General features: G+C 41.6%; 1 protein-coding gene across 7 annotated transcripts in view; it reads right to left on the reverse strand.

Moving 5' to 3' along the window:
* The window catches only part of DYNC1I1 (dynein cytoplasmic 1 intermediate chain 1), a 187,491-nt gene that overhangs the window by 11,196 nt on the left and 149,918 nt on the right, over window positions 1–26,377 (reverse strand). For all 7 annotated transcript variants that reach the window (XM_039549986.1, XM_039549984.1, XM_039549989.1 and 4 more), the window contains 2 exons: window positions 13,414–13,554; window positions 7,065–7,190 (listed from right to left, as the gene is read on the reverse strand). In XM_039549986.1, coding sequence (XP_039405920.1) covers window positions 7,065–7,190; window positions 13,414–13,554 — 267 coding nt within the window. The remainder of the gene's footprint in view (window positions 1–7,064; window positions 7,191–13,413; window positions 13,555–26,377) is intronic.

The raw sequence follows: 26,377 nt of genomic DNA on the forward strand, positions 1-26,377 counted from the left end.
CTGGAGAGAGAAACAGAAGAAACTGTTGTTGCCAAGAACAAGCAAATATCCGGGCATGGGCAGGAAAGTGACCCTATACAGCAGGTGTGACCCACTTCTGCATCACGCACAAACACATCACAAAATCCTGCTGAGAGGCTCCACTTTGAGAGGATGTTTGTCCCACTGTCTCTACCCACTCTGGGACTTCAGCCTTCTGGAAGTTAAAAATATTCTTCTAATTTCTGACTCAAATTTCTGAATACACGGCCAGCTTGCAGCCACATGCGCTGGTGGCAGCGTGTCCTCAGCTCCACTAGCTCTCCTCCTCTGGCCCCAAGCACTCCTATCTCTGCAGGAACATGAAACATCGGTATTGTCACCAGGCTCACGCTTCCCTGGCCTAATCAAACCGAGTTCTTCTGTCCCTTTCTACAGGCTACTCTCCTCTCCGCATAACCCAGATCCACATCCTTCCCTGACATGTTTCAAGAGTTCCTTTTTAAAATAAAATATTTTTTAAACAAAAGAGTAAGTGATTTTGCACTCACAGTGCAAGCAGAATATGACCTGGAAGAGATAAATGGGGAAAAAAAATAATAGAAGGTGGATGAGAAGCTGCTTCTTTCACAAAGGTGCAAAGAGCATTAGCAAAGTTTTGATCTTTTAAACATCAGTTTTATGAAGCTGCTTTGTAGGTCCAAAGCCCATGATGAGGGAGACTGAGAAGGGCAGAGAGCCAGTGATGCCACATGATGTGCAAGAGGCGGCAGAGAAAGAGAAGTTCAAGGCCCCAGGCTGGCACTGGAGATAAAGAGTTCCAATCCTCAGCAACCAGCCTTAGGTAACTCAGATTAATTAGATCACGGCTCAGTTTTCCCTCTTGAAAAGCACTTCCCTAATAAAGATTGTTATTAGGAACACAAGCCTCCATTCCAGCTTCTTTAAGTACCCAAACAGACTGAAAGAACAAGGTAACTCGTATCGCTTTCTATTTCTTATCAAACTAATACAACCTCACTGACAGGCAAACAGCCATCAATAGGTGTGTATAGGGAAATTTACTCAGAGGTATAAACTTATGCATTTCTATGTATGGATGTAGCTAAGCTTCATTTTAAAATGTAGAAGTATATAAACACTTGGTTTTAACTTATCAATATAACACTGTTTTTCTACAGAGGAATAAACCAGTGCTTATATAAAGACCTCAAAGCGTTCACAGTAACCTAAAGTAATGAATATTGTAATGAGAAACACAAGTATTTAGGGTGATAATGACTGGACTTTGCTCTACTTAGATCAGCTCACCCCCTATGGAGGCTACCAAAGCTTCAAGATTTTATCACCCTAGTAATCAGCAATGGGTAATGGCCTTCATAAAACACAGTAATGAAATTGACTGATTTCAAACTAGTGCATTTTTTTCATTAGGGAGTTCTTATTTAACCTACTTCAAAAATCCCTTTGTGAATACTGACTATATCAGTCAAAATTGAAATGATGAGGAATGAGGAGCTTGTGCTGCTCAATATTTCAGATATTATTCAAGTAAAAAGCTGAAGTTCCTGGGGTTTTTTTTTTGTCATCTCTAAATGCTTCCAGTTTTAAAAGTCTTTCAAGATTGAACATTAGAAAACTGGGGAAAAAGAAGAAACAAATCAAAACCTTAGTTCTTTGCATTTTCCAACAACTCATAAGAGATTCTGCTTTGTTAGAACATGTTTTTAAAATTCTCTGAGGCCAGGGTTCCAGCCTACCTAGCAGAAATATCAATGGTGAAATTTAATTATCCTTTATACCTGGATTGTGTATGTTCTTGTAACTATTGTGTCTTACTTAATCTTTGAATGTTTTTGAATAAAACTTGGTTGTAAGCACAACCCCTTATTATTGTTCGAATCTGCCTTCATGATATGTGCGTGAGCATTTATCTGTGTTCCAAGAATACTTGTAACTCAACACAGATTTTAAAATCAAATGTTTTATGGCGAGTCTCAACTCTGCTTTTGTGGCAAAAACATTTCCCAACTCAATATATGCTCTACAGAAGCTTTATGATAGCAAAAGCAAACCTACTGGAAAAATCTACCTGGATAACTACATGACACAAAATCTAGCTTCATATTTCTCTCTCTGGACTACAGCAGTTTTTAACTGCATGAAAGAGATACTTGGATATGTATTTTCTGTACAAAATCTATAGTGAAACACGCGCATCACAAGACAGGAGTACAAAGTACAAATCCTTCCCCACTCTAGCCAGAAAAACAAGTGACTCAGTAGTCGTGCTGAAATGTGAGAGCTGGTCACAAATATACATTTGTTTCTGTCTAGAACCCTAAGAATCTCAGAGCAGCTGTTAAAGGCTGCTGAAATCAAAGGAAATTATTTTATAGGCACCAGCGGGATATCCTTACTGTACACTTCATCCACAAACTTCAGGGCAGTTACCAGCTCCTCCCTCACTGGTCATGTACTTGAAAATGAGATATGGGATTAACACCTATCATGGAGCAAATGGGGAAGTACACAAACAACCTAACACAGCAGCCCTAAAAAGGCTTAAGGCAGTATTAACTCTAAAACCTAACAGAGTCACACAAACATCCATATGATTCTGATTTCACTGCACGGAAACGAGGACAGAGGTAATAACTGTACAAAGAATCCCAGGTAACTGCTTTCTTGGCAGAGCCAGCCTTCCTGGATGGTCTAGAGAAGGACATTTTCTCACTCCTCTCCAGTCCACCTGTCATACTAGTTGCCTTTTAAAAGCATGACTAGAACCAACTGCCTGAAAGACCACCTAACAGATGCAATAGTTTTTCCTGTAACCACTTTAACAAAATAATGTACTGCATTACTCTCCTTGTGATTAGTTTCAAACTCTGTGATCCTATGCTGCAAACTTACTTTATATTTTATTAGAATCAAATAATGAGTCATTGACTTACGGCTTCTATCTATGTACTCACAGTGCAAGCAGAATATGACCTGGAAGAGGTAAACCAGAAAAAAAAAAGAAAAAGAAATAATAGAAGGTGGATGAGAAGCTGCTTCTTTTACAACCAAAGGTGCAAAGAGCATTTGCAATAAGCCAGGTAAGCAACAAACATGGTTGTTAGGCAATATTTATGACAGCAGGCACTGTGTAACATCACTGAAGCGTGCACAATGGGAGCAAGCTTTTTAGAAAATATATCTGCAGAACAGACATGCAGTTAGGTCTAACCATCAATCATCTGAACACGTGAATAAATCTATAGGCAGCAGTCCATGTTCTGTTAAAATCAACTTCTACCACACAGAAAACTTGCTGCCCAGCAAATAAGCCGTAAGGCCACAGAAGCTAAAATATATTACACAAACTATCACAATAATAATATCACAACTATTATGCCAGCAAAAGTTTGAATATTTAGATCTTATGGAGACTAAAGTGTATTTACAATGACTTTGTACAATGTATTTATATATACTAGTTAAGTTATATGGGTTTAAGATCCCATCACACTGAAACAATCAATTTTTGCATGTTTGGGTTTTTATTTCATTTTGTACTTCACACTCTTTAAATCAGTGCTTACTGATCCACAAGGGCACATCTATATGGGCTGTTTAAGTCTCCTCTCCGCTGGAAGTGTGTGTGTAACTCCCATTAATGCTAATGGGCATAAAGCACACGCATAGAGGAGAAAATAGACCCCTCACTGTGAAAATAAATGTGTTCAGTTATTTTCAGATGCGATGCCAAAATCAAACAACTAAAAGTACACAGTCAAAGGAGATAACACTATATAGCCTAACTGAAAGTGTCACCATTATTTTTAACTCCCTGGTCATGGACCCTGCCATGTTCTTCATGTGTCTGACATTTCTTGTGTCATAAAGACCATGACTGGATAACATTAACATGGGCCAAATCCTAAATTCTTACATGAGTGAAAACAGCCCTGATCCCACACTCCTTACCTTCACAAAGGATGCAAGATTAGACCTTATGTCTTATGCTTTTCCCTTAGGTCATATTGTTTTCTTTTTATACCATATGGGTTAATAGCAGCAGTAAACTTCACTGCTCTCTAAGATAGTTCCTTAAAACCGTGATGAATCTATCAAAGTAAAATTCCTAGCACTTAATTTTTTCCTTAATGGTTGACAGCCTGATGTTTTCTGCTCTGATCAAAATTCACAGAGTCAATGCTGTCTAAGAAACAGGTAAGGAAAAACGTTTACCTAGTAAGGTGAAATTTAAAGATATCATGGTGTATTAAAATACAAATACAGTATTTTTTTTGTTCTGATGGAACCAGTGCTTTATGAGTTTACAGCTGATCTAATGTGACATTTGGAACAGTCACAGGAAAACAAAGGTTTTTGAAAGGGTGCAGTATAAGAGGAGCATTAATGGTTTTGGTGAGTGTATTTAGGGTCTTTTTAAAATGGCCTGATGACTTTCTAATGCAAGTAATCACAACCATCTTCCCAAATCGGGGAGATGCACCTTCAAACAAGTGGATGCTACTGAGTTATCAGCGAGGCAGAAATGAGTTCTTCCAGTGATGAGGCCTTTTCAGGAGCTGATGTTGTAGGAGGTGAGAAGAGTGCTGTTGCTGAAAGGTCACCTGTCACAGCTCAGTGTCAGGATTTGCAACACTGCTGGGTCAAATACCACAGTTAGCTGCTGCTGGGTGCTGTACGGCCCAGCTCCCAGCCCCTCAACCTGAGGCACATGCTTGCTTGCTCATCTACTCCCACATCAGTCGGTTCATGGAGAAAAACAGCCCAAAGAAAACAAACAAACAAATAAATAAATAAATAAATACTTCTCTGCTGACCTAACTCCCTCTGCACGATGTGAATGATGACAAGCACTGCTACCTGCACAAAAGCTGGGCAGTAAGGGATGTGGCTAGAGATGGCTGGCAGGAGAACTTCCCCTTTTAAACTGTTAGACCAACCCCATCAGATCCCAGAATCAAACCCCTACAAAAAGGATAGTCAAAGGAGGACCCCAGCTGAGCCAAAAAACTGACCAGTGCCTGCACAGTGAAGTAAAGCACAATCCCTAAAGGCTGCCGTATTTCTGCACCAGACACTTCCAAAAGTGCATGTGCACTGTGAATCCCCTCTGCGTCACGCCTGAGGACAGCTAAGGACGGGATCTCTCATCAGAGATGAGCTCTTTACAGACTCTTTATAGACTGGCCCTCAGGGTTAACGACCCAAGAGGCTGCTACTCACTGTACATGCCCTTGGTTCCAGGCTCTTGATCTGCAAAGTATTTCTGCATCTCCCTTGAGGCTTTACAGCGAGAACAGTTGGGCTAGAGAACATATGAGCACCCTTCTCTTTTAAACCAGAAAAAGGCATTAATAACACAGCAGCCCTAGCAGTGTTGCAGCCCAGATGACCTCTCCTAAATTTCATACAGGAATTACTGCAGAGACTGATACAGCCGGAATGAACCAGGCAACAAATTAATGAGCTCCTTCATTCATTACAGAAGAGGAGGAAGGTTGGCAGTGGTCTGTCAGTAGCCATGTGGATGGACATCCATCGGTTTACTTAAGCACATATGGAACTGAGCTGGAGACACTGAGGCTCTGCATGGGCAGGGCACACAACATCCCTGAAGCAGAACCCCTTATGTAACACTGAACTGGACTCACACAAATCCATACTGTTGAACGACTCTGTTTTCTTTTTCAAGTAGTAGAAGCCTCTCTTTCTTTCTTATTTGAGTGTATCACTATGACTCATTTTGCAAGATGACGTCTTATTATACAGAGGAAAGGTCAAAAACGTCAATATTGCTACTTCTGCATAGAACACTATTTTCTTCTGGGTGAGCTTGCAAGAGTAAATAGTCCTATGAATGATTTGGTGTATGATATGCAAAAAGAGTCTTTTCTACAGCCCGTCTAGACTCCCAGACAAGATCAGTCAGTGCTGTCATCAAAGACATTTCCACAGCCTGTCGTATCACTTGAAAGACAGAACAGTCATACAAAAATGAAAAATAAATAAAAACAGCTGACCTGCCAGTGTCACAGTGGAAATCTGAGCACAGTAACCTGAGACAATTTAGAGATTATGCTAACAATATGGCAAGAAGTTTCAGCAAACATTTGTGAGGAAAAGCAACTCCTGCACAAGTGAATGAAATCCAAAAATATGAGTCATGCACAAGCAATTTTGCTATGGGCCATAAAATCACTTTATGAGAGTTACAGATAATTCTGTATGCATTCTATAATATTTCCCCACTGTGTAGAGATGGGTATCTCAGTATCCTATCACAGATAATGATGGAAAACAAATTCTCTACATAAAGGCTGATTGCTCAGAGATTCACCCTTAAATGTTCCAAGGGATTGTAATGCTGATGGAACACTTTATACCGCATTCATCAACAAAGAGTTAGATTCATCACTGCCAAACACACTGCAGTTTAGATGCTTGTTACAAGATGTAGCAGGGTGAATTGAGAGCAGCTTTAGACACAGAATATGCATCCTGCTATAGTCTATCACGCATGTACCTACCATCCTTCAAAATGACACCTCTCATTTCCTCCTGTTAATACTTTTGCATGTATTCAGACGTATGAAGCAGTATCAAAAGAACAGATGCATTCTCTACATGTCATGCTGACAAAAATTTACAGCAATAAGCCAGTCATGAAATAAGAGGTGCTGGAGTATAAAATGTGTACCCTTTAGGACCAGCTTTAGAACAGCACTGGCTCTTTTTGCACCTCAGTTTTTTCTCTTTATATTCTTTTAACTTTTTCCAAGCGTACCCACAGAACCATTATAAAAAACAGTTTGAAAAACACTGGAAACTTTTAAAGGAGACTTCTCTCATGAGACTTTAACAAGTTAACTCTTTTGCAAGGTAGCCTTATGACTAACACACTGTTGGCAACCGAAATTCAATGAGGACTCCACTGAAAGAATAAGACAGATTTCTTTCTTAAACTTGGATGTGGCAGTCTCCAGAGTTGAGCTTAAAAACAAAACAAAACAAAAAATCCCAACAAAACAAACAAACCACAGAAGAATCCCAAAAGAAGATACCTCTCCAACATCATAGACCCATATGCGGCCTTCTGAATCACCAACTGCTACCTCCTTCCCAGCCTGGGCCCAGCGGACACGGTTGAGGGCAGACGCTCCTTCTATGGTGACACTGGCTGTGGGAACCTGTTGAAACAATAGGAACAGGAAGGACAATAAAATCACACTGCCTAGAAACCCAGGGGTCAGTTTTGAATGGCCCAGATGAGTCAAAGTCCCTTGGCATTTTTGGAAGAAACAAACAACTCTCATTGGGGGGGAGAAAAAAAACCGAAAGGGTTCATTGTTTCTTTGATCAGATGTGCTAAAAAGAGTAAGAGATTGCTTGGAATGAACAGTAAAGGGCTGTAAATGAAACCATTTTTTCCCCCTTAGCCCTGGAAACATGCAAAACTGCATCTGCTTTTTTCTCAAAAGTCACAAACATGACCAAGAACCAACTGAGAGTAGGATTTGGCTTCAGTCCTGCCCTGGCTCTGACTCAGGCCCAGATAACCTGACGGTCAGCAAACGCATCCTGGTATTCATGCTGACACACCCTTTGAATCCATATTCACCTCTGTGGCTAGATGCAGAGGTTGAAACTTAAGTATTATATCAGAAAAGTCCTGAGCTAATCACTTTAGAGTGAGGACATGGTAGAAGTGAGAACAGCTGAGCTAACATTTTGGAACTCCTACAATATATTCCCACAATTCTCTTTTACATCCCCAGGACATTACTTCTGCTTTAAATACACCTGGATGCTGTCCAATTCCTAACCCACCTCCCTGCCCCAAGTCAACCAACTTAACAGGTGATCCACAAGAATACATAAGGATTCTGATTAATGCGTGGGATGAATAAAGCAATGAACATGATCTTAAGAGAAGTATTTGTAATCTATGCTAGAATGAGGGCATCAAAAGATGCTGCAGGAGGAAGGAACTGCGTGGGTGTTTGTCCCAGTTAGGTGGATCACTCAGTTGATTTAGGTCACCCCATATGACAAATGACAGTAACCTGCAAGCCTACTAATGCTCCACCCAGCTGCCTTTAATAGGAGAGAACCTGCCTGAGCAAGGAGCCTGTAGCTTGGCATAGCAGTCTTCCAAACAAGGCTTTTTAGTTTCAGCATTTTTTAGGTCAAGGTAAATGGGATAGGATAGCTGCAAAAACAACTTCCTCCACCAGATCCATCCAGTGGGAAATGGTTTCAGTCACACTGTGAGATGACAAGGGAGTGTCCCAGGATCTATAAATGGGCATAGAATGGAGAGCAGTCCAGGTAAAACAAGGTAGCTGGACAAGAACCGGAGTCCAGGCTACCCTGGGAGGAGTGACAGGTACTCCTTCAGTCCTCATTGGCAGCACAGTGCAGCCGAAGTAGGAAGAAAGCAGCTTGAAGTCATATTAAAGCCTGGTCTGAACATCGACAAACTGGCAAGATTAACAAAAGCAGTATTTTGCTGACTTCATCTCGGTTCTCTGACTGTAGCTTTATACTTTTGTTGTGAGACAGGTCTAAAGATTCTGGAGAAAAATAATTTAAAAACGAACATTGTACAGCTCCCATGCCAGTCTCCTCCTCAGCCCTATTGCCTTCATTGTGTCACACTAGATGAGTGACAGCAGGAAGCCAAACCTTTGCAGACTTGCTGAGACTCTCGTTACAGCCGCAGCGTGTGCACTGCCACGCCAGCAGCTGGACAAGGACTGGGGAGCAGGGCTGCTTCCCTTGACTCTGCCCCTGGAGGCTCCCTGCTCCCCCTCACCAACCCTGACACCAGGCTGCAAAACCAGCTGGCACCTCAAGCACAACGGTTCTGCCACAGCTAAAGCATCACCTCGGCAAACGGCTTCACGGTAGTGTCCTCAGCCCCACATGAGAAATGCAAGAGGATTTTGTTTGCAGAATGATGTAGAAATAATGCTGCATACCAATCAGAAAGCACATACCATCCTCCCCCCTCTAGGAAGTCATTCAAATGCAAATAACTACTGGACTCATCTCCTCATTGTGCAAGGCCTAGTCCTGTCCAAGGCAGTACCACCCAAAAAAACTGGCATGCACTAACTCCTTGTCCCAAGTCTGCTACCTGAGCAAGAGTCAATGGCCTTAAGCTGACATGGAGTCACCGATCCATGATAAAAATCACAGTAGAAAACAAACAAGTTTTACTGCTGTGATCACGGATTTCTGAAAAAAAAAAAAAAAATCCAGCCAAAATTAATTTCCTAACATTTGGAAATGGGTTTTTTGAAAGAGCTAAATGCCACATTTTACAGGACTAAGCCGCTAACCCAGCTATGTTTCTCAGAAAACTGCAGATCAAAGAAATGTGTTTCATGTACAAATATACAGTGTATATTTAGGACATTGAACTTTCACAGAAATCTTTCAGGAGGCTGAAATACATAACTCTAGAGCTGGGATTTGGTTTAGGTTTTTGTTTTTTGGGGTTTATTTTTTGTTGTTGTTAATACAGCATTTTTTCAGTGTTCCACATAAAAATAAGCAGCACAAATGCCGCAGACACAAAACACAACCCATACTTTTTTTCAAAACCTGATGGTTTTGAAAAATTCTGTTACTAATCCACAAAGCTATCTAACAATACAAAAAGCAATAATGAAACAGTCTTTAAAAATCTAAAGAAAAAGCCTTTTCTCCAGTGATATGCAGAGAAATATAGTCAAACCATAGTATCTTAAAATAGATTTGTCTGCTCTCAGTTGTGATAGTTTAAATTACACATGCCTATTTTATATTTCAAGATAAGAATTTATTTGTAATAGTAGCATGATGTTTTTAAAATCACATTTGAAATACTTTATAAATTCTACGAAGTTGGTGCCTGTCAGATTTTAAACAATTTTGAAATGAAATTTTATCAGATAACAGATTAAGAAAGATGCAGTCAGAAAAACCTGCGTGATAAGAATATAGCTTTTTATTATTATTATTATTTTTATTGCCTATGTAGTGTCAAAACCTGCTTGCAAATACATCTGTTACCTGTTTCTAGAAATAGAAACTATCCTCACACTTTAAAAGCTAAGGTACAGCATGCAATAAACCCAAGAAACATCTCAATGGAATATAACAAGGAAGAAATAAGTGACTTTGTAAATCAGTTTCGTATCAGTTCATACATAAATAAGACTCATCAATCACCTACAGATCTTCTACAATCTTGATCAAAAAATAAATGTTACGGACACATAGGTAAGAAATCAGCATTTGCTATCCTGAAGCAAACCTCACTACACTGATCCATAAAAATAATATTCAGTTTGCAAAGAATGATGGAGTGGGTAAGGATTTTTTCTTTTAAATATTTTTTACACTACTTTACCAGATATAAAATAAAACGTGATAATTTTCCCTGCTCTTACAAAAATAATTTCTGATATGCAGAAATAAACATGAAGTACCCCAATAGTCTTGCAACTTTCCAACGAGATTTTGAAAATAATTATTACACCAATTAAATCCTTGGTACAGTCCAATGATCTATGTTATTTTGATCAGAAAGCATCTAGGTCTCAGGAAAAACGTTTCCAATAAATACAGAGAGTAACGCTAGCGGAAACTCTGTTGCAATTCAAAAATTTGAAGGTAGCATATTGTGACTAAACCCAGGTGTTTTCTTAATTGATTTCAAAATAATACCTAAATATTAACGCGGCTTATTCCCCAAATTAAACAAAGCCAGGACTCATTAATAACAATCACATCTCATTCTTACACAGAGATTTTTATCAAGGCTAGTAGTTAAACACAGTAATAGACCTGTCATTTTCTACTGTCTTCACAAATACTTTGACATCACATATCTGACATCTAAAAGTAGTAATGATCTAAAAAATAGGTGTTTCAAGATCTTATTACAAAGGCAGAAGTGCTGACAAGGAGTTTTTCTTACCAAATAGCTGTGTAGACTTAAATGGCATAATCAATTACAGAAATCTTGAAAATTATTAGCTAATTACGACCTACCAGATAGAGGGTAAAAGCAAACAACGATCACTTTCAGTTACGATGCTTAGAACTGTTTGCAGTTCTCTCTTTCAGAGATACTTTTGTTGCTTCTCCTGCATAACAAAACTTCACATCCATTCAGAATCTGACCGTTTACCATTTATAAAGATTTTTAAATTTGTTTCATCAGTGCTCAGTAAAAAAACCAAATGATATTTCTGTGTCCAGAGATCCAAATTTGATTCTCATAAAAATAAAAAGCTTGGATTCCATGGAAATAATTCCAGTCTGATCCTTACATGAGAGCTGATTTTGACCTCTCAGAACGGAAATAATTTGTGAAATCAGGGGGTGGCCTTGCATGCAGAATAAAAGCAGGATGAAGCTTGAAATTAATTCTTTTTTCTGATGTTTCTATATATTTATATGTAAACACACTGAAAACACACAGCGGTTTGCTACGTACAGCCTTATTATTGATGGGAATGGGATCAAGCAGTCCATACTAATTTTTTGGAAAGAAATTATGGCCTCCTTGAGTAAAATGGCAAAACATCAGTTGATTTCAAGTAGAGCAGGATTTCAGCCCTGGTATTTGGGGGGAAAGGGGTTTTTTTTTCTTCTCAAAATGCTGGGGTTTATGCTCTGTGTTTAAGCCTGCATTAATGAGAACACCTGAAGGATATGTCCCTCCCTTCCCAAAATAAATTCTTAGGAGACTCCTCCTGTATATCCTCCAGCTGTATGTGCTCTAATTAAAAAGGCTGCACTGCTTCCTGCTCAAAGCACTTCAAAAGGCCTCACTGCTCCCCTTGACAGTGCAGTGCCCGGTGCTGGTTCCTCTTACCTGTCCATGCTTATTTATGGCAAGCACCACTCACTGGAAGCCATAAACTGTGCCCGTATTTTACTCTTGACTGAAATGCATAGCACGTTTATGTGAAAGGTATATTAATGATCCAACTACTCTTAAATTTAAAAAAAAATTAAAATAACGTGTATGGAGGATAATAGTGCCTCTTGCTCTTCCATAGTCTCTTTTTTGGATATAAAAAAGAAATGTGCCAGCTAATATGTGAACTTTTGTTTTCTTACAGTCTGTTTGTTCTTAATGTTAAATTGCATTAAGGAAAAACATACAAGACTTTGTGTGTGGAAAAAGACTTCAACTTTCATGCAGAAAACTGATTACTGGCCATCTAAGATTGACCTCAGGTGATGACAGGTTTGCTGAAAATCATTTTTGGGTGAAACTCAAATCCAGAAAAAACTATCAATTTAAGTGTCTGGCGTTTCTAAAATTTTGAAATAATAGGAGGAAAAAAACGGGGTTTCGCACATTTAGAAAGATGCTTTTTAAAAAACACCGGTTTATCAGTCTCAATCTCTGCTAAAAGTGCTCTGATTAATCCTTTCTCACCAGTGAAATTCAAAGGCGAGACCTTTCCTTTCCAATGGTCCCCACTATTTAGTTAATAGCAGTGAAAAGAAAACTCAATATTTATTAATTGCATTTGTGCCTTTAAGTTCCACAGCAAAGTTTAAAGACAAGAAAAGGAGAGGGTGTAAAGTCCCAAATAACATGTGAGAGAGATGCCCTGTGCTTTAAAAGACTGAAGCGGGGTACCAAGCAACTCAAAGGCAGGATGCAGGGGTACACGCTTGGTTTCTGACACGCCGCAGGCACTGGCACAGGGCTTCCAAGTTACAATCCCCAGAGAATTTGGCTCAGAGAATAATAAATACAGAGGGAAAGGAAGTCTCGCAGTCCAACACGAGCCTCGGTCCCCGCTGGCAGTCAGTGGCGGCGTGGCCGGGCTGCCAAGGTGTGACCCCCTGGGTGAGGGCCGGCACCGCAAACCTGGCGCTTGGAGCGTTGTGCGCCAGAAACGGGGTGGGGGGGATAAGAAAAACCTGCAGAACGGGCGCGGTTTAAAAGTGCACCTTAAAATAACAGAGGAGGAAGGAGCCTCCTCCCCGAGCCGGCACCGCGGCATTTAATTGCGTTGGCTTTCTGCCGGGGGTGCCGGAGTCGGCCCTCCCGCCCCTGACAGGTACCGAGCGCAGCAGCCCCGCCGCAGGGGAGGGAGCAAGGGAGGCGGGCGAGAGGGAAGGAGGGACGGCGGGCGGGGGAGGGAGGGGGGCGGGCGGGCGCCCCCGGCAGAGGGACCTGCCCTCCCCTACCCTCCCCTCCCCGCCGCGCCCCGGGGCGCAGGCGGCGGCCGACGCCGGGCTGCCCCCGCCCCGAGAGAGCGCGGCGCCCCGCGGAGCCCCGACGGAAGGATGGCGAGGGGTGCCCGGCAGTGCCGGCCCTCACAGGGTTAAGGTCTCGCCCGGCGCCCCGCCGCCCGCCCGCGCCTTCCCACCGCCGCCGAGCCGCCTCACCTCGGTGTCGTTATTCAGGTTCCACAGATCCAGGCGCCCCATCCCGTCCACGCAGGCGAAGAGCGCGGGATGCACTGGCGACCACATGACATCGTAGACATAGTCGGCATTGTCTTCAAAGGAGTAGAGCGGCTTGTTGTGCTGTAAAGCAGAGAGCGGCATGAAGACTTCGTGGCGCTAGTGCTGCCTGGGGCTGTCTGGCGAGTCTAATTAAAAACTTTGCACATTTACAAAGTGTCATAAAACTTCCCCAGATGAAAGGTCCTCCACAAAGGGCGGGACTGCGCTTTAATGGGGCAACAACTGTCCGGTGGGATAAATGAGATGCCCGGTGTGAGGGGTGTGGGACGCGCGGATGACGGGGCGGGGGGAGCGGCCGCTCCCGCTCCCGGCCGGCACCCCGGCGGCGGGAGGGGGTGCGGGAGGCGGTGCGGCAGGCAGCGGGCACGGACCGCCGCTCCCGCCCGAGCCGGGCGCGCTGGCGGAGGCTCCGATAAGGATCGTGAGAGCGGCGGGAGCAGCGCGGCGCCTCCGCGGCCCCCCGCGCACCGCGGGCGGCGCCTGCCACCTAGCGGCGGGCGGCGGCAGCGCACGGGCCCTGCGCGCCGCGGGATCCCCGCGCCCGGCGCGCTCCGGAGGGGAGGGAGCCGGGGAGGGAGGGAAGGCTGTTATCTGCAGCAGGCGGGGAGTCGGAGGGAAGTTAGGAAGTACACCAGGAATAAAGTGTAATTGTCCCTCATGAATTATTCATCGCATCTGGCTTGTCTTTAATTTTTGCATAATGGCTTCGCTAATCCCCGATCAATTAATGGAAAATGAAATTTGAATGATAATGAAAACTCCAGAGATGAAAGAAATTAAGTATTCGCATGGCTTGTGACAGAAATCTAAACAATGGGACTTCTGCGAGGGTCCCCCTCACTGCCTCCCTCCTCCTGCCGCTCCCTGCCGCCTCCCTGGCGAGCGCGGCCCGACGGGACGGGCGCCCGCGGTCCCCCCGCCCCCGGGAAATGCAGCACCACGGAGCGGACCCTGTGCGTGTCCGAGGCGCACCCCTAGAACATCTCGGTCAGATGCCTCTGGAATGCACCCTCGCGCATTTTACAAAGGAAACATTGTCCGGAGTGCCTCAATGTATAGCCATGCATTATTTTTCCGAAAACTGGAGTGACTAACTGCAATTATTATATAGCTTTCCTTTCGTATATTATTAAACCAATAAAGCAGTTGGTTTGATATCTATTTATAGATGGGTCCTGGCTAGTTTTGGGTTTGGTCCTCTTGCACCCCATGGTGCTTGGGTGGATGCTGGGGCTGGAAGCACTGCAGGGTCAGTACATAGGACAGGTATGTGTCCATCTCTATGCTGCCATGTCTCTGAGTATTGATGTGGTACATTGCTGTTGCAGCACTGTATTGTAAACAATTCTGAAACATTTCTGGCCATCACAGGTATCACAAAAAATTACTGAAAGTATTCAGAGATGTAATTACCTGACTTTGTCTTTTGAAAACACATTGAAAACACATAGGGATTTATTCCAGAGGCTGGGTTTTCCTCTGCTTGAATTAATGAAAGATGCTTTGATTACAGGATCAGGTCTCAAATTTTCGTAACCGGCCAAATGGTTTTTGTCCATTTTCTAAGACTAGCAAACATTTTGTGTAACAATGAAATTAAATTAGAGCTTGACTTTATAATCTCAAATTTATGCAAGATTTTAATTTCTTTTCCCAGGCTGGAGTTTTGCAAAAGAAAAGGAAAAATTACAAAAATATTTTTGTACCTGAAGAAGGTCTTGTTCTCCAAACACAAGTATGTGTCTGCTTAGCATACTATCACTGGAGTTACTTACATGCCTGTGCTAAACCTTTTGCAGGGTTTAGGGCCAAATGAAGACCAAACTTTTGAATAGGCAGAGGTATTTCATAGGAAATTTCAAAGTGAATCATTACAACTGTGAGCTGGGAAATAGTATTTAGAGAGGGCCACATGGATTCCCAATTCTGCACTATTTTCACTGAAAACATCTAATTCAGGTTCAAATACATCAAGTGTCTAAATCCTGGTGGGCATTGAAGATAGCAGTATATCAAAAGGAAAGGAAATCTGGTCAACTGCTAGGTGGTTGGTATTTTTCTTATTCATGGGAGAAGTGCTGCACATGCAGCACTTTAACATTTAATGTCATGGGAGAAGTAACAAAATTCCACAGGAATTAAGGGCCTATTAAGATATCAATCAATCCAGGGCAGGTTTCAATCAGCATTTCCTTTTTGTCAGCATATCAAAACTTGTTTTGATCTTGAGTGTGGCACTTTTTTAATGGTCTTTTTAGTTCTGCTACTTTATTTTCCACTTCATGCCTAAAGACCAAGGCATTAGAAGGAAGGGTGAGGAGATTTGGTGCTAGCCTATATCTACACATGTTGTGTAGTCTCTGGCAAATACCTTTAGCTGATGTACCTCTGTTTCCCTGTTATCAAAATAAAAACACTTTTGAAATGCTGGTATTTGAGGTGAAAAGCCTCAAATACCAAAAATGAAATGCCTTTACCATAACAGTGGAAGTACTCGGTCAGATAGAAAGTCAGAGGGAAAGTGTGGACAACAGGAATAATATGGATCTTGAGAAAGATCTCAGACATGCAAGGAATGACACACAAATGAATAGAGAAGAATAGGGCGTGGAGCACTGCAAAGAAGTAAGAAATTGCAGGATTGTGAGCAGCCCAACCAAAAGGCAAGATCAGCTACAGTGTGGTTGGGAAATCAGGGAGAAATCATATGGCAGAAATCAGGCAGTGGTAGTGGAGCTGAGCTGCACCTTCATACTGCCCCCAGAATCGCAGATAGTCCTCCCAGTGTGACTATCTGCCAGTGAAAAAAGAAGAAGTATTTCCCATCCTGTCTTGTCTTCTTGCACTGTTTAGCTAGAGAAGAACACAACAACTGCATAAGGTCCATCTTGTTTCACCTCCTGTCTTCAATACTAACAGCAACTGGCCTTTCTTAAAAGTTTACATATCGTCCTGGTCTGAGAGCAGTTACGTTGATTTCATTGAGAAGACTCCGTTTCTGGGTTTAAGTGTGTGTATAAATGCTCGCAGCACTTCCTTACTGCAGGCCTGTTAACTACGGGCCCAGGCCTGCAGATCTTTTAGTGCAACGATTTATGAGTAAGGACCGATACCGACTGCTTTTAGAAAATGTTGAAATGTGGAACCACGTAAAGGTCACTTTAAAGCAGTTTTAAATTACCAAAACTTCAGACCTACACAATCCATAACTAACATATGGCTATTATTATAAAACAACTGAAATTTAAACTTGATGAGCTTTCATTCTTCAGTATCAACCTACTCTGTTATTCAATAGAACAGAAGAAATAGTTTAAAGCAGTATCTTCAGAAAAACTTGGGCCAAATCTACTCATTACTGAAAAAGTAGAGTGTAGGGTGAAAATACGGCTCTAATGAATCAATGGAGTTTTGCCATTGATTCCAAAAGGACATGATTTGAGCATTTAATGGAAAAAGCAAAAAGCCAATTTCAAGACATGATTTTTTTCTCATTTATTGAAACATGTTATCAAAGTCAATCATTTATCCTCAGTGTTTGTATAGAGGCATTGTTTAAGAGGACAGTGAAGAGTAAACATTTTAAATACCCATGGGCTGTCTAGGAACTAACACTTGTCCATGAAATAAGAAGCTCACCAAAATAAATTCTACACATTTATATAAAAGAGGGGGTTTTTTACACATATATATTTGACCACTCTATGCCACTTATTTGCATAGAAGAACTTTCTTTAATCCAGGAGGTGCCACACATAAAGTAGCTAATTATCCATATAAAGGAATGTATATATATCCACAGGTTTTAACTAGCATCTGACTTCTGAAAAGCCATGAAAAAAACTACTGGCTTTGCCCATTTCATGAAAAGAGCATTTTTTTTCCACATTGCCGCAATTTCTGTGGGTGTCAGCTCCACTTTAAGGTACTTTCCTAGACTGTACCTTCAGCAGTACAGATGTGTGGTGACACCACACACTCTGCTGCCTCCAGTTCTTTCTTTCCACTCAATTGTCTTCTATTCTAAAGACGATAAGCCAAACACCATACTTCTGGCTCACACCATATTAACAACAGCCATGAGTGTTGTGCAGTACTGTAAGTTGATTCAAGATGATTCGATTTTTCTAGGTGTGCAGCAAATATGACAGATTCATTAGTCCTTGGCAGAGAAACTTTCCAGACAAGCTGATGTTGTTTGTTTAAGCTCAAGCTCAGGCTTTCAGGCACTTGGAAAGAGCAGAGCCAGAGTGGTCCTGAGCAGTGTGTCTGCTCCTCTGTCTGGCCCTTGAACAAACCAGGGAATAGGAGGTGGGAATGAGATGATCTTTAAAGACCTTTCAACCCAAACCATTCTATGATTCTATGAAGTTAGCCCCTGTGGGACCAAGTATTGTATAAACAGTGTTTATTGATTAAAAGAAAACCCAAAACCACAACCTGCAAACACGTAGGGAAGGTACAATCTTCTGTCTTCCTTTAAAGTGAGTGCTCTGGTGTCACACTGACCAGATGATGTGAAAGAAACTAGGACAGGGCACAGCTTGTGGAACTTCTGCTCAGGGTAGGATCTGAGCTTGTTCAGTATTTTATATGCCCGGTCTTCTCCATCTTGAAAGAGACCTCTTAATATGTTGCTGAATCCAGGCTCATTGTTTCCCTTTTGACTGTGACACTTACCCAGGCCAACTCAAAACATGCAGACAGTATAGCAGAAACTAAAAGCTGCTGGGAATATTGAGGCAAATACTCTTCAAATCAGTTTTACTCTGGTTGTGACCTTTTCCCCTTCAATGGTGTCCTTCTTGGGACACCAGCTATCAGCCGTTTGGGGTTACTTATCCATACCTCTTGTGGTGGGGAGTTAAGTCCTCTGCTCTGTATAAGGCTCTACTACTCTTGAAAGCCTTCATGTTCTCTCTCCATTTATACGCAGTCAAAGAGACCGTGGTTTTCATTCACACTGACTGATCTCCACAGGAATTTTGCCAGTTCTGGACTATCATGTTTCTCCCAAATCTGTTTTCTAATAGTTACAATGATCTAGGATTACCCAATAGCTCCTGCTTTGATACTATACTTGTGGGACTTGACTTAGTTCAGTTTATGCTCATTTTTAAAAGTTACAGCACTCCCAGGAACTGTTACTAGATGTCATAAACCAGAGGCACTAGTACTGAGGTACTCTAAACTGAGTTACATGAGTAAAAACTCTTTACCTGCCTTAAAATTCCTTCTGGCAGTCAGTTTCAGTGCTGGATTGCAGATGACCCTCTGGGACTCGGAGAACATTTCACTGGGCTATGACCTGTCTGTATGTTGTGTCACCTCACTGTCGGATAATTACTAGGTCACTGAATCAAGTCTAAACTGGCTTGATTGGCAAGGTAACATGCTTAAGTTTTAGACTCAGTAGCAACAGAGGGAAAGAAATGAGTCTGGAAATGATCCCTACACTCTTCACAACCCTTTTGTTTAAGTGCTGTAGTATTGTTACACTGATTTAGTTTGGCATCCTAAAAGTTGCAGACAGACAAGGCAGAAAACTGTTCACTTTTAGAAAGTATTGTTCTTGCAGAGAGGCTGAAACTTGCCTTTCTTAATTGTCAATAATGAAAGAAAGTCCAATATTTTTGCATAAACATGTGGGAATTATTACAGATGGAGGAGGGGACAAGGGTAAGACCGAAAGGAAAGGGGCTACGAGAGCAGACCAAGTCTGGAGATAACCTGATGATTACATTTTTGTGGTTTCCTTCAAAGTCAAAGCGCCACGAGTGAGTATAAAAGAAGGAAGCAAAGGAAAAAAGGTTTGATGATTGGCACAGGCGGTTTTAATGAGAACTGATCTTAATGTCTAATGCTATGGCATGAAGAAAAAAATAAAAGAACTTGGAAAGTCAGACAACACTTGTCTTTTAAGAGCATCAGAAATTCAAACAGCAGAGCTTTTGAAATCTGTGGAGATAGCCTGGAAGCTAGTTTTACTGACAGGTAAACTGCTTATTTGGTTAATCCTTCTTAACTCTTTTAAGTACTCAGCAGAGGTGCAACACATTCTGGCTCTGCTGCTCTACTGCAAAAGTTCTCTTCTACCATGCCTTTCCACTTATCCAATGGAAAAAGACCTTTTTATTTTCTAAAGAAAAAAAGCAGAAAGCATGGCATTCCTCTTCACCACTGCATATTAGCTGAGAGGCTATTTTCAGTGAGTTTGATATAAATGTGCATTACTTGATGCCTACTGTAAATTTAAATGATTTAAAAGATCTGCTTGCAGAGGATGAAGTTTAAAACCATCAGAATGGGTGTAAGGCAGACTGGCTTACAGTATTCCTCAGCTCACTTTTGTCCCTAGTTCCTTCTGGCCAGGCTGGTGTGTTCTTGTTTCTGCATTTTAGATCATCCAGTTTCATTCCTAATCTGGAGCCCCTCTTAATCCACACTTAAAAGAGTTGTGCCTATGGGTTTCCACTGTGTGAGGTTTACTATTCTCTGCTTCGTTCACCCACATCAAGCTGGAGGCAAGTGCAGACAGCAACACTGGAAAAGCCTATACAGGTATCTGCCATTTGTTCCGTATTTCCTCAGACTGCTGACTTCATTGCTAAAAGGTAATCAGGTTTTCCACCTTTTATTTAAAACATGCTCTAAGCAGGACAACACTTCTTCCTAAACTACTAACTATGCATTTGTATCAAGAGACTTTAGAAATACTACTGTTTTCTTTTGGCGTTTGTACCTACTTCTAAAAATGGCTCAATTTCTTTTAAGAAGCTCAAACACTACAGAAGTCTTACTGTCCTTGCCTAGCAAAATGATTCACAGTTTCTGTAGTTCATACTCCTGCCTTTTTATCACTATAATCCTGGATTATTTTTCAGGGAAGCTCGAGGGACTTGCTGAGAAATATAAGCAAGGCATGTTGATGGAAGAATGACCAAATCCTGGTCAGAGGAAACACTGAAAACAGAGTGAAACACTGAAGGGCACATTTGGTCTTCTACCTCCAGCTGTCACTCCCTGTTTATATCCCACATAGATGGGACAAGGAAGCAGAGCTGGAGAATGAGTAGGATGAATTGGGAGAAACTGGATTGGTGCACTAGTGCTTTCCTGTCATGCAGGAGAGGCAGCAGCACACACTCAGGTCCTGCACGTACCTTTTCTGGGGTCAGTGGGACTGGTCTCCCTGCTTCGGGCCTCACGTTGTTAAAGAGAGGTAGTTTAGCTCAAATTGCAAGGCGAGGAGAGGAGTGGGATAATGTAGCTGAGGTTTGGTTGTTTCCCACCCCTGTGATTCTGACAGGAACATTCAGTATGAGGCCCCTGAAAATTCAATTTTTCTTTTTAATGGAAAATGCTGCTTCATTGCAGAGTACCTGGCCCAGCAGTGTGTCTGTACTCAGCGAATTGCCAGGCTTTCAAGTGACCCTGCTGCTGCTGCAGTTCAGCTGCCAGGAAGCAAGAGCATGAGGAACATTGCAGGATGGCTGACACAGCCTGATGTTACAGCACTGTCTGCTAAACAGTCAAGATTAGTATTTGTAGCTGCTGCCACCAGGATGCCCACAGGGCTTTCATGGGTCAGCAAGCAATGATTTTGAGCCTAATTATTATTGAAGACGACTTCATCTTGTAGGACTTTGAACACAGTTCCTTTTTTTTTACTGATAACAAAAGTCTCTCACATGGCAGAGAAAGAATGGCTGCATGAAGCAGGTGGGAGAAAATTTCCATTAGGGAAGAAGTCCTGGGCTTTATATACTGATAATTGTCCTGAAATGTTTCACTATTGCATGTGAGCTTGATCCTCCAGCGTAATTCTGCAACAGAACTGTCAGTGGGAGGTTTGCGTTTTGATTTCAGGGAAAAAAGGAATGATGACTTTGTTTTGCACAGATTATATAAGCTCCTGAAATCCAATTCTGCTTTCCATGTGCAAATAGAGCTTTCACTGCTTACAGCTGGATTTATATTAGGGTTTTCTGAAATACAGTTTAGCCCACTGAGTTTTTTAGAACTCACTGTTTTAGATGACTGTTTTATTTGTGCGTGTGCCATTCTTCACTAAATGTATCGCAAAGAAGCACCATGTTTCATGTGAGTAAATTAAGTATGTTGGTCATCTGATGAGTATTTTCCTAACACTTATCAAATATGGCTACACAGAAAACTGAAATAATGAGAAGTATTTCAAGTGAAGAACTTGGGACTGATTTCAAGGCACCTGACTTCACTTTGGTTTTGCTCTTTAAAATTACCTAGAAAATACGTTTGGGGTTTAGGTTTTTTTTTTTTTTTTTGTTCAGCTGGATGAGAGCCAGACCTCTGGCTCCAGAGGTAAAGGGCAAAACCTAAAAAAATCCTGTCTGAACAGGCAACTCCACCCTCTTCCACAAGTCAGCTTGGCCTTTTCACAGAAAGTGAGCTCTGAAGCAAATTCATCCATTGCCTTGTTTTTGGACAAAACTCAAAATTCTGAACTCACACCACAGAGAGACCATTTCCGTGAAATCCCAGCATGCTATTTTATCACCCTTTGTCATTCCCTGTAATGAGATAAAGTTATCATTTGGACAGTGATTAATCAAATGAATCGTTTTAATTGCTTTTATCAAAGAGAAAAGAAGGAGCTTTGTGTAGTAATGGAGCAGTGAGGGAGACCATTCTAGTCATGTATCCAAAATAAGAGCAGTGAAATTGTCCCCTGAGATAGACATTTGAGCCCCACCAAAATCAGTCAGAGGGAGGAGTTGTAAAGGATTCCACAGGATTCTGGCTGCAAATCAAGGTACATATGTATGCATGTGTGTGTGTGGTGTGGGATAAAGAGGCTGATTCCTTCCTGGTAGTGGTTTGGGAGAAACCAGAATAAGAAGACAGACGCAGGAGCTCAAAAGTGCTGACATGTCTGCCAGTTTAGATATGGCCTGAGGCTGTCCAGATGCAAGAAAGCCACCAAAAGCTACAGCAACTGTGGTGGGCAGTAATGGTGGTCTCTCCAAGAGATGTCTAATGCATGCAGTACAGTTACTTCTTTCCAGTGGCTGCATAAGAGACCAAAGTGTGAAAGCTCTACATAATAAATGATCCAGGAGGATCCAAATTCATATGAAGTAAGCGTCACCTAAAATGCCTTATATGATAATATGAGAAGATATGGCCCAAAGGATTTAGGAAAGCTTAGAAAAAAACATTAAGAATGAACATGTTCAAGACTTTATGTTCTAAATCTCATAAAGTCCAGCTCTTCTCTACACTCAAGCATATGCAAGATAAAATACCTGAGTAATCTCTGCATTTCACTAGTCTCATTTTGCTGCTGGAGGTCTGTTTGATCCTGTTAAAAACTGGAGAAAGAAGTAGGGCTGGCCCCAAGTGGACAGAACGGGCTTCATCAAGAAGTGCCAACACATTAAAATCAAAGCTTTACTCTGAGAAGATCCTGCCGTCAGTGAAACCAGAGTTGTTTATAGGCACAAGACAGAGCTCAGAGCAAAACGGCAAGATCATCCCTTCCTCCCCTTACAGAAGACACGCGTTCCTGTCCTGCTCAGGCAGACCCTTGGAGCATGACCCAGAGGCTTACAGGATACTCTTGTGGAGGTCCTACACTCTTCATAAATAACTGCATATTCACTGGGATAGGAACATCTTCCATAAGGTAGGGAAATGGTGTATACCATTAACCACTAACATCAGTGCCTCTAATCTGTGATCCATTCTAACCACCAGCCACAGGACTTCATTAAATCAAGTCATTGACTCCAGATTTTCCAATTACAGTTGCAAAAAATTTTCACGAGGAACAATTCACTAAGTTGTTGTAATAGTTCACTAAGTTTACTGTCCTTTCATCCTAAGTACATGTTTGACTACATTTCTACTTGGATTTTTAACTTCAGACAATGCTAACTGGAACACAAGAGGCTCTCACCCATTTAAGGCAATTGAAATTATAATAGAAAAAAATCTTAGCCTGTAACCAGATAACTTGAAAAATGGTATCTGTAATGTAAAAAACCAGTAAATTCTTAATCTCAAAAAATCACAGCCTGCTATTTTGGTAAACTTAAAAAAATTGGCCATGTGTGCATGCATTTTCTTGGTGACCATCAAGTAGTGCTCTGGTTCATTCTGCAACACTATTTTCCATCACAGCAAATTTGGTCTATCAAGTGGATCTGATCAGATCCTATCAGCAAGGCTTCTGGGGAAGGGTGGAGGTACCTGCCTTTGGTAACACCACCAGCACAGCTTCTGGGGAAGGGTGGAGGTACCTGCCTTTAGTAACACCACCAGCACCACCACCACGTGCTTCTTTGCATTTTTCTAGTGGTAGGCTTCAGCTGGACCTTGGAGGAGATGGTGTTCAACTCTAGGCCAAATGAAAACCAGTGGAGTCTGAAGCTACATGCTGATAGGAAGGTATGACAGGTAAAATAATTTTCTCCAAGACACAGGAAGACTGGGTTGTACCCAGGTTATCAACAAACACGTGGGCAAAAGATATTCAAGGTACAGAAATGTACGTGAAGGCACATAGCATAGAAATGGAAACGTTTGCTGTTTAAAATGGGGTTTCTCAAAAAGCACAACAAACTGCAGACTGGAACAGCACAGCATAACAGAAGAGCAGCATGTGAGGAGCATAAGAAAAAAAGACAAAGGAGAGGGACGAGGAAGGCACTACCACTGATGCACATACTAGTAAAGCAAAACTGAGCACAGACACACAATGGGTGGTCTGTCACTGAGGGCACACATGACCTCTGGCTCCTGCTAATGGTTATGTGGTGGCCCTACTACCAGTCTGCTCACCTCTGAGCCTCCTTCTGATGATGGTATTACCATCTTTGATAGATATGCTAATTAGTAAGACCTATAATGTTATACCAGATCTTTTGGGGGTGTGCATTGCGGTGGGCATTACGGTGCATTCCACTGCAACATGGTGCACCTAAGGATCCTTAAAAGAAATACAGAGGTAAAATCCCTTTTTCCCTTCTAAATGTGTTTGATTCTTCATTTTAAGACCAGGAAAAGGCATCACCTCAGTGGAAGGGTAAGAGCTGAAGAAGACATGTGAAGGATGAAAAAGCTAGCAAAATCCACCTCTCTGTACAGACCCTTTTTAACTCCCTTAGCAGAAAACAAGCCATCTTCTAGGCTTTAGCTGAAACTAGCGTATGTTTTGCTATGCTTTAAAATTTTCAGGATAGCTCCCATCTCTTGACACAGTATCAAAAAATTTGCTCTCCAAACAGCAATTGCTGTAATAATAACAATACTTACATTTCATTATTTAACCTCATGCTATTCATTCATGAGGATTAGTGTTTAATTAATTAACAACACTTAGCATTTCCACTTAGCACTTTACCTCTTCAAAGCATCGTACCGACACTGCCTAATTAAGGGCAGAGCTCCACAGACACTTCACATCGGGACTTCCATTTGACAGCTCTGCATCCAAGACTTGCTCACATGGTGTAGCATGAATTCAAGTTGAAAGCCCTACTAACTTCATCAGGAACCAGATAATGCCGTGGTTATCAAGTAACTCCCTTTGCAAATTCTGTTTCTTTTCCTGTTGCTTCTGGTTGCTTGCTATTCACAGAGGGATCTAATTATTGGCTAATGTGATGGATGATAATGTGAACCTTGTATTAGTGTTATCTACAAAACGCTCATTCATCTGCTAGTGAAAATCTTATTCTCAGTCATCCGGTTGAACTGCCTTTAGCTAGAAAATGTGTTAACCACAAAAACAGATTATAAAATGTCAAGAAAGAGTTTTTAAGGGAGATGGTGCTTTAAATCCATCAGTCAAATTCCTGCTATGAAAGTGCCTTTCTTGGTAAGCACCCCAGGATGCTACACAACATCAATAGACAATATAAACACAAAGCTTTTATGGTTCACTTTACAATTGGACATTGACTCTGAACCTGTGAAACAGAAAGGAATTGAATTTCATGACCAAAGAGGATAATGTGCACAGGATTAAGTAGACAACACTGGTAGAAGCAGGAAAGCAATACGGCTTTGGATGCTGATAGGAAGATTAAAATTACAAATAAGAAACTAAAGGAATAAACCAATTCTGACTAAAATATTGTAAGCCAGCAGAAGCACTCAATACTTCATATCAATCCACTATTTTTTTTTTCAGAGCCCACTGATTGACTGAGCCTTGACTATACGAACTGAACAAAGAGAGCCTTAAATATGTAGTAGCTCCAGCCAAGAAAATTATTCAGACAATATGGAAATAAACTGATGCAGTTGAATGGGGAGAAAAAGAAAATATTCATCACAATTCAAGTACTTGTCTACTGTCTCAGAGGATGTTTTCACAGGGCAGTGGCTGGCAGGGCAGCAGCCTGGGGCTGCTGCTGCTGCTCAAACCTGCTCCAGAAGAAAGCGAGTGATCCAAAACAGCAACGCAGCTTCCAGCTCTGAGTGGTGCTGTGGTGTGTCACATGCACATCACAGCTCGCCCAGCTCAGTCAAACAGCTTTCTCAGGAAGCCCCTCTTGCCAGATGAGCCACAGGTTGATAGATATTAGAAATTTAAATGGGTTGGTTCTTTGAAAACTGATTGTCTTGAACAAAATCAGACCCAACCATTTTGGCACTGAAATATTCCACAAGGCTGACTATATTACTATCTGCAGTGTCTTTGTGCCCAAAATGTGCTGTGTTAGTGTTACTACTAACTTCTAAAATCCCAAGAGTTAAAAATAAAAATCAGGCTTTATTATCCCTTAATACAGTTTCGTTTAAGCTGCAGATGAATGAGGCTCTTATTGCCATATTCAACCTCAAGCTGATGGTTGAATACGCATCCAAGACTTTTCTGTACATGTGTGTTTGG

This window comes from Corvus cornix, chromosome 2, assembly GCF_000738735.6.
Source record: "Corvus cornix cornix isolate S_Up_H32 chromosome 2, ASM73873v5, whole genome shotgun sequence".
In the NCBI taxonomy this organism is placed as follows: domain Eukaryota; kingdom Metazoa; phylum Chordata; class Aves; order Passeriformes; family Corvidae; genus Corvus; species Corvus cornix.